The sequence below is a fragment of the Cnephaeus nilssonii genome (genome assembly GCF_951640355.1).
Source record: "Cnephaeus nilssonii genome assembly, chromosome: 13".
Classification (NCBI taxonomy): domain Eukaryota; kingdom Metazoa; phylum Chordata; class Mammalia; order Chiroptera; family Vespertilionidae; genus Cnephaeus; species Cnephaeus nilssonii.
In genome coordinates this window covers 80,380,928-80,390,273 of record NC_137084.1, presented here as the reverse complement: position 1 = coordinate 80,390,273, position 9,346 = coordinate 80,380,928, and the positions used below count along the sequence as shown (strand labels likewise).

Here is a 9,346-nt window from a genome sequence, read left to right as displayed (position 1 = left end):
CACGGGATTAAATTCAGGCTCTTTGTTGCAGAATGTGAGCACTTGATCCGCCACATGCTGGTGTTGGACCCGAGTAAGCGCCTCTCAATGGAGCAGATATGCAAACACAAGTGGATGAAGTTAGGGGACAACGACCCCAACTTTGACAGGGTGAGTGAGCACCACTTGCCTTAGGGAACTCTTCTCAGAACTACTGAAACCTCTTTTGCATGAGATTGTAATCAAGCCAGGACATGAAAAGGTGGCCCTGGGAACAAACTATTGGGCAATACTCAGCAAGGAGTGAAAGTAGGACTTTTAAATCAGCAGCTGCTGGAGAACAGTGAGACCAGTTCCCTACTACTTATCCCCAAGTCACAGTCTCTTGGCTTTTGAGACAGTACAGCCCATAGTTCTGCACCTTACCCACCATGGGGACGTCTCTTCCTCTTGTCCTAGTGTGCTAGCTCAGTGGCTCCTGTAGCATACCTTTATTTAAACCATTGCTGCCATCCCAGGTACCCCAAAGTTGCTCATGAAAATGGGGATCTTATCTTCTCACAGCTACATACCCTGGGGCTTTATTGCTTGGGCTTTGTCTCAGGCCAAAAATATCCCAAGCTAGGGGCCTGGAACAGCTTGATGTGTGGTGACATGCATATGTGATATGTCATCTTAGCATAGCTAATTTGGGGTTTGATGGCTTATCTTTTTTTTTTTTAATGTTACAGTTAATAGCTGAATGCCGACAACTAAAAGAAGAAAGACAGATAGACATTTTGAATGAGGATGTCCTGTTGGCCATGGAGGACATTGGACTGGACAGAGAGCGGACACTACAGGTATCTCTAAAGGAATGGAGAACAAAGGGAAATGTAGCCATACTCCCTCTGGCCTGCCTTTTTAAATGTTTTCTCCTTCTTGGGAACTTGGGTCTTTTTTATTTAAATAATTTTTTTAATTTTTCAATTATAGTTGATATACAATATTATATTAGTTACAGGTGTACAACATAGAGATAAGACATTTATATAACTTACAAGTGATTACTCCAGTAAGTCTAATACCCATCTTATACCATGCTGTTGACTGTCTACCCTATGCCGTGCTTTGCATCTCCATGACTATTTTATAACCACCAATTTGTGCTTCTTACTCCCACCTCCTTTTCACCCACCCCTCCCATCTGGCGACCAGCAGGAACTTGGATCTTTTTGTTTCCCCCCTGTTCTTCCTCTGCCCCTCTCCAGGTCTTGGAACAGAGATGCTTTGGTCTTGTAATGTTGTATTGAAAGAGTTTGGTCATTGAGATGCCATTTCACTGTTTTCCTTTCTCTCCTGGTAGTCACTGAGTACAGATGCCTATGATCACTATAGTGCAATCTATCATCTGCTGTGTGATCGACATAAGAGACATAAAACCCTGCATGTCGGAGTACCTCCCAGCGTGCCCCGAGCCATGGCCTTTCAAGCACCAGTCAGTATCCAGGTAGGCAATGATTCCTGTGACCTGATTCAGGACAAGTAACATTTAAAGGGGCGGGGGGGACGGAGGGTGGTTAGCCACTGCTCAGGAATTCTTAAGTCCAGAGATCAAGCAAAGATTGGAACTTTCTTAGAGAAGATGGAAGGGTATTCACTTACTTGAGGTAGACCGTAGTTGCAGTGTGTGGTTGTTGTTTTTTTAAGAAGCAGCAAATCATTGAGACTGTTGTTTCTAAAACAACAACAACAACAAAAAACCACCTCTCTTAATATAGCTTCTAAGGAACCAAAGAGTCAGAGGTAGAAACATAGACTTTAGCAATCAAGGCTACTTTGAGCCCTGGCTGGGTGACTCATTTGGTTGGAGCATCATCCAAAAGGTTGTGAGTTCGATTCCCAGTCAGGGCACATACCTAGGTTGCGGGTTTGATCTCTGGTCTGGGGTGTGTATGGACGGCAACCAATCGATGTTTCTCTCTCACATATTTCTCTCTTTCTTCCTCTCTCCTTAAAATCAATAAAAACATATCTCGGTGAGGATTAAAAATAAAAACAACACTTTGAAAGATTATCCTTTCCCTCTAGTGTTTACAGTATGTGTGTGTCTGGATGTACTTCTTTCCAGGCGGAGCAGGCGGGCACCACTATGAACATCAGCGTTCCACAGGTGCAGCTGATCAACCCGGAGAACCAGATTGTGGAGGCAAGTGGCCAGCTGAAATCTTTCCCATGTTCTTGCTTCCTTTCCTTACTTTTATTTCTAACTAGAGGCCCGGTGCACGAAATTGGTGCATGGGGTGGGGAGAGGGCGTGTGTGTCCCTCAGCCCAGCCTGCACCCTCTCCAATCTGGGACCCCTCAAGGGATGTCCGACTGCCTATATAGGCCCTATTCCAGGATCAGGCCTAAACGGGCAGTTGGACATCCCTCTCACAATCCAGGACTGCAGGCTCCCAACTGCTCGCCTGCCTGCATGCCTGATTGCCCCTAACAGCTTCTGCCTGCCAGCCTGATCACCCCCTAACCACTCCCCTGCCAGCCTGATCGACACCTAACTGCTCCCCTGCCAGCCCAATTGCCCCTAACTGCCCTCCCCTTCCGGCCTGGTCACCCCCAACTGCCCTCCCCTGCTGGTCTGGTCCCCCTCCCCCCAACTGCCCTTCCCTGCAGGCCTGGTCCCCCCCCAACTGCCCTCCCCTGCCGGCCTGGTCCCCCCCCAACTGCCCTCCCCTGCTGGTCTGGTCCCCCCCCCCAACTGCCCTCCCCTGCAGGCCTTGTCCCTCCCAACTGCCCTCCCCTGCTGGCCTGATCACCCTCAACTGCCTTCCCCTGCTGGCCATCTTGTGGTGGCCATCTTGTGTCCACATGGGGGCGGCCATCTTGTGCATTGGAGTGATGGTCAATTTGCATATTACCTCTTTATTATATAGGATTATTTCTCATGACTAATTCAATTGTGTTTTCTTTCACCTCAGCCGGATGGGACAGTGAACTTGGACAGTGATGAGGGTGAAGAGCCTTCCCCGGAAGCATTGGTTCGCTATTTGTCCATGAGGAGGCACACAGTGGGCGTGGCTGACCCCCGGTGAGTATCCGAGCTCTAATTAACCTCAGGGCCAAGAAGTCCCACCTGACTGAATTCCCACCAGTGCATTTTTCCTACTTCATTGTATCTCCCAGATGAAAACTAATCCGGTGGCCAAGACATGTTTGTAACCCAGCTCAGGGTCCCCAGTAGACCAGATTTGATTTGCTAAAAATATTACAGAGCTGCCCCTAGTGGATGGTGGGCCAGTAGACACCATCATGCCAATTAATCGCAACATTTTGGTGAAGAGTGTGATAGTCTCTGTGTCCACAAAGGTTGAGGTCTTCTGATCTAAGTCATGTGAAAGTTTGTTTGACTGACAGCTTCGAGAGATGGCCGCTACATGTTCTAATGTAAGACTCATCTTGGAAGCGAGGACAAAGGATATGGTGTGGTTGATCTGTATTACAAATTAAATTAAGGAAACAAAAATCGAAAATCCTACTGAATAAGTGCCAGTTTCCCAAAGTGTTTTTCCAAAATAGTCCTTCTGTATGTCCCTGATGCCCTCCCACCTGGGAGATGTCCTAAAGGCTGGCTCTCTCCTTTTTTGTTCTACATTTGAAGACTCAACATTAAAAATGCCCTTACATCTTTTCTGGGTACTTCCTTTACTGTGTAGAGAAGAGAAGGTTGTGTCAGAGAGTTCTCTTGAGAGTTCAACTAGATGTAAAGCTAGTTGTTTGTTTTTTTTTAATAAATACCTCTTTTCTCTGAAAATACCTCTTTTTCCAGAAAAAAGATCCCTAGGCCTGCTGATTTGCTTGCTTTAGGTTTCTCATTCTTGGCCTACATTCACACAGGCAACAAGGGAACATTCTGGCTCCAAAGGCTGTGTCCGCAGTATTGCTCTGCTAGTGGAAAGACCTCTTGGTTTAAAGTGTGCTGTGAATCCCACTGCAGGAGCATCACAGCCCTGCACATCGCGGCGTGTCTGTGCTGCCATCACTGACAGGAGGAATTGCCTTCTTTCCCTGGGGAATGAGTTGCTATTCCGGGTAGCCAGGTTTTAGTGAGTGGCCTATGTCCTCCAGAAATGTGCTGTTCACCTCCAGACTGTGCAGGCCCAAGCTGGACTGGTGCCAGTATTTCCTCGGGCTCAGAGCAGTTGGTTTCACATGAGTGGTCAATAAAGAATAGCAGTCCCCAGTTCCAAACAGTAAAGTGGCAGGCAGCCAGGTTCCACACATTGGGCTTCTACTTGCGTTGAGATCTTAGAGAGAAATACAAATTTGCAGGGAAAGTAAAAAATATATAATAAAATAAATTATACTGAATTTATCAGTTTCATCAGGTTTGGGATATAGCACTTTTGAGTAAGAATATTAACCAGAGAAGATGGTGGCATAGATAAACACCAGTATTCACCACCTCCCACAACCACATCAAAATGACAACTAAAATAAAGAACAATCATCATTCACAGCGGCTGAATGGAAGTCTTACAACTAGAGAAGTAAAGAAGAAAGCACATCAAGACTGGTAGGGGGCAGAGGTGCTGAACAGGCTGTGGCATTTTTTTAATTGGGAGAGATCGCCAAGGCCTCCTGTAAGAAGCAGGGGGTCCCAGCCCCATACCAAACCCCCAGCCCAGGGTTCCAGAGCTGGGCAGAGAAGGCCCCCTAACTTTGGGCTGTAAAAACCAGCCAGGATTGTGGCTGAGTAACAGAGGCTGCAGGAAACCCAGCAGTTCCTGTTAAAGAGCCTGTGCACTGACTTACAAGGTCCCGCTTCCTCTGAGCTCCAGCACCGTGGCAGCTTTGGGGGAATCCAGGGACATAGGAGGAGGAATTGGACTGTCTGGTATTGGGGCAGGAACTCAGGGGAGGCTTTCTCTCAGACCAGGGTGTTCTCAGGGGTCATTGTTGCTATGCTGGGACCTCCCCTGTTACAGACCTAATTAGCAGTCATATCTCAGTTTCCATCATTGTGGCCGACACTGTTCACTCCACCATGATGATTCCTGAGACCCCGCCCCATCCAGTTTGACACCTCACCCAAACTGTTTGCAGCAGCTTTTCCATATGAATGGCCTGTCCTGGCTCAGGCTTCAGACTTTGCTTAAATCTCTCAAAAAAGCAGCAGCTGGTGTCAGCGTTCTCCATACCTATCAATAAGAGACCCAAGACCTAGCACTATCACCAGCCTGCCTTCCTTCACAGCTGGGCCTTGCCCAGACACTTCTAAACCCGATACAAATAGGAAAACTCTGCAGATCCCTCTGTAGCTCCTGCTGGGTGGCCCCAGGCAATGGCTGACTTTGCACCTCCTGGGAGGCCCCAGAGGCAGTGCACCTTACAGTGGACTGCTTCAGACCATACCAGATTACAACTGTACACATCCACAAGTGACACACTCAAGGGGCAGACTCAGTGAGCACCAAAGCCCCACTGAAGCAAGTCCTGCTCCATAGGGGTGTCTCCTGCACAGCAACTCTTCCACTTAGTCACAGCTGGTCCTCACAGCCAATTGGCCTGGAAGTGATGCCAGCAGCAATCAAGGCTCAATTACAATAGGACAGTGCACACAGCCCACACGAATGCACCTAGAGTGCCCAGCTCAGGTTACTGGGGAGACTGAACCATGGGGTCCTACAGTACACCTACTACACAAGGCCACTCTATCAAATCCAGGAGACATAACAGCACTACCTAATACATAGAAACAAATACAGGGAAGCAGCCAACATGCAGAGACAAAGAAATGTCACAAATGGAAGCAAGCAAACTACTGGATACAGAGTTCAAAATAATGGTTATAAGGTTGCTCAAAGATCTTAATGAGAGCTTCAAGGAACTTAATGAAACTTCCAAGGATCTTAGTGAAAATGTCAAAGACATGAAAAAGGACCAGTCAGAAATTAAGCATACACTAATTGAAATAAAGAATAATTTACAGGGATTCAACAGTAGAGTAGAGAATTCTGAGAATCAAATCAATGATTTGAATATGAGGAAGCAAAAAACACCCAACCAGAAGAAAAAGAATCCAAAAATATGAAGATAGTATATGGAGCCTCTGGGATAACTTAAAGTGAACCAACATTTGCATTTTGGGGGCGCCAGAAGGAGAAGAGAGAGAACAAGATGGATATTGAAAACCTATTTGAGGAAATAATGACAGAAAACTTCCCCTACCTGGTGAAAGAAATAGACTTACAAGTCCAGGAAGCGCAGAGTCCTAAATACAGGAACCCAAAGAGGCCCACACCAAGACACATAATTAAAATGCCAAGGGCTAAAGACAAAGAGAGGCTCTTAAAAGCAGCAAGAGAAAAGCAGTTAGTTGCCTACAAGGGAGTGCCCATACGACTGTCAGCTGATTTCTCAACAGAAACTTTGCAGGTCAGAAGGGAATGGCAAGAAATATTCAAAGTGATGAATAGTAAGGACCTACAACCAAGATTACTCTACCCAGCAAAGTTATCATTTACTAGTAGAATTGAAGGTCCAATAAAGATCTTCACAAACAAGAAAAAGCTAAAGGAGTTCATCACCACCAAACCAGTATTACATGAAGTGTTGAAGAGTATTCTTTGCTCTAACTGGTTTGGCTCAGTGGATAGAGCGTCGGCCTGCAGACTGAAAGGTCCCAGGTTCGATTCCGGTCAAGGGCATGTACCTTGGTTGCCGGCACATCCCCAGTAGGAGGTGTGCAGGAGGCAGCTGATCGATGTTTCTAACTCTCTATCCCTCTCCCTTCCTCTCTGTAAAAAATCAATTTTAAAAAAAAGTATTCTTTAAGAAAAAGAAGAATAAAAAAATATGAGCAATAAAGTGCCAATAAATACATATATATTAACAATTGCATATAAAAATAAATGAACAAGAAATCTAATGAGCAAAATAAATTGATGAATACAATAGCATAAAGAGGAATGGAAACATGGAACAGACTGTCAAATCTCAGAGGGGAGGTGTGAGGGGGTGTGGGAAGAGATTAACTGAAGATCTTATATGCATATATGCATTACTTATGGACACAGACAATAGGGTGGTGAAGGCCTGGGGCAGGGCGGGAACCAGGTTCAATGAGGGGATAAAAGGAAGGTATCTGTCATACTCTAAATAAAGATTTTTTTAAAAACAAAAAAAACCTTAAAATAAAAGAATATTAACCAGACTTCTCTGTCATCCTGTTTCTTTTAGCATGGAAGTTATGGACGATCTGCAGAAGCTCCTACCTGGCTTTCCTGGAGTCAACCCACAGGCTCCATTCCTACAGGTGGCCCCTAACATGAACTTCATGCACAACCTGTTGCCCATGCAAAATTTGCAACCAACTGGGCAGCTTGAGTACAAGGTACCTGGATATGGGAGAGGGCTTGCCCAAAAGAAACACATTTTAACTCCTTTAAGAGACTGAGAGGCCTTCCAGGATTTAAGGGTGTCTTTGTAGAGAAGGAAAGCATCTGGGTGCGAGGGAAGATTTCTCTAGTCTCCATTACAGCCAAGGGTCCCTTAACATCAGTGGATGAGAGTACTTCTGTTTTCTCTCCTCCTCTCCCCCTGCCTCATCAATCTGTCCTTCCCACTCCACTCCCGACAGGAGCAGTCCCTGTTACAGCCGCCTCCCCTCCAGCTGCTAAATGGAATGGGTCCCCTTGGCCGAAGGGCTTCAGATGGAGGAGCCAACATCCAACTACATGCCCAGCAGCTGCTGAAGCGCCCACGGGGACCCTCCCCACTTGTCACCATGACACCAGTGAGTAGCAGCACAGAGTCCAGCTTACTCTCTCTGAGACTTTTGATAAAGAGGTTGTGAGCATAGGGTGGGAAAAAGAGGCTTTCCAACCTAAACGTCTGAATTTCCTCTTTCTCTAAACTTAGGGTGTTCAAGATAATCACATTTTCCTCAGTCTAGTAGACTTTTCCAGTCTTACATTTTGGCTAACTTCTTTTCTTAACCAAATAATTTCTACACTGAAGCCTGCTCCCAGAGAGACTCATCCTTGCAGACCACTTACACCTAGTTAAGTGCATCTGCTCCCCCCTCAGTTTGGAGGCGGGGCAGACTCCTAGCTCAGCCTTCCCACAGGTAACTGCTCTCAACCAGAGGGCAACACACGCTAACCGTTTTCTCTGTAATAAATTGCTCTTTAGGTTGGTTTCCAAAATTACCTTCTACCCACCATTTCTCCTTTGATTAGCACTGCCTTGTGTTTTGGGTACCACCTGGATCACTTGATTGGCTTTCACAAGTTCTAGCCTAGTCAGTTGGTGTCCCTCAGTCCCATCTCTTTTATATGATGGTTACATGCAAAGATTGTTACCCTCACCCCTCACTCTGGGTTGTTTATTTCAAGTTATTTTCCTGTCATGGGTAAATTCATTCATTCATTCATTTGTTCATCCAATCTCATAGTACCATAAGATTGGATATTGATTATATCCATAACTCTTTAAAGCATTACTTTCTTTTTTTAAGATTTTTAAATCTTACTCAGTTTCTGTGCTTACCTTATCATGGATTAGTACCACAAGTGTGTGGCTTGACACAGGTCTGGAAAAGGAAAGAATCATGTTTACAGTTCCTGGCCTCGCTGCACCATTGGAATAGTGCAAGGCCGTATATGATTAAGGGCCAGGGGGAGTAACGGGACTGGTAGGCGGCAGACGAACTTGGAGAGAGCAGGGTCAGGGCAGCTGTGAGGGCCAGGACAGCTTTGAGGGAGGTGGAGGGACTTGCTCTGCCCGTTGGAGCTGTTCTTGCAAAGATCAGTAACAAACTTTTGTTGGTAAATCCAGTGGACAGTTTTAACTTTTGTCTTTCTGGACCTCCCAACTGTGTTAGTCACTATTGACCATTTTCTCTTTGAAATATTTTCTTTGGTTCTTTTCAGTTTTCCTTTGTGCTTGTTCCTTGAAGTTGGTGAAACCCCGACTTTTATCTTAATCCCTATTTCCATTTCTTTTTACATACTCTGGGTGGTTTTGCCCACTCCCATAATTTTTGTTACCAGGTGATTCTGCAGCCCCACATGCTCTTTTGGAGATATATATCTTACCTAATAATAGACAAACATGTAAATTGACTGTACCTACACTATGCCCACAGCCAATCAGGAGTGAATATGCAAATTAACCTGACAAAGATGGTGGGTTAATTTGCATATGCAGGTGTGGAGTGGCCGGGCAGGGCGAGATGCCTGCTATGAGGGGGAGGGGGGGCGGAGGGAGCTACAGGAGCAGTGTTCCAGCTGGGATCGAGGACTTGCTGGCCCCCGGGTGGCCCAGGAGCGGGGACTTGGCGGCTCCCGGGCGGCCGGGAGGGAAGCCAGGGGAAGAAAGGCCTA

General features: G+C 46.1%; 1 protein-coding gene across 2 annotated transcripts in view; it reads left to right on the top strand.

Moving 5' to 3' along the window:
* SIK3 (SIK family kinase 3) overlaps nucleotides 1-9,346 on the top strand; it is a gene marked incomplete at its 5' end in the record, with an annotated part of 279,640 nt that overhangs the window by 243,561 nt on the left and 26,733 nt on the right. For both annotated transcript variants that reach the window (XM_079788490.1, XM_079788489.1), the window contains 7 exons: nucleotides 32-150; nucleotides 711-821; nucleotides 1,325-1,468; nucleotides 2,090-2,167; nucleotides 2,939-3,048; nucleotides 7,200-7,353; nucleotides 7,600-7,755. In XM_079788490.1, coding sequence (XP_079644616.1) covers nucleotides 32-150; nucleotides 711-821; nucleotides 1,325-1,468; nucleotides 2,090-2,167; nucleotides 2,939-3,048; nucleotides 7,200-7,353; nucleotides 7,600-7,755 — 872 coding nt within the window. The remainder of the gene's footprint in view (nucleotides 1-31; nucleotides 151-710; nucleotides 822-1,324; nucleotides 1,469-2,089; nucleotides 2,168-2,938; nucleotides 3,049-7,199; nucleotides 7,354-7,599; nucleotides 7,756-9,346) is intronic.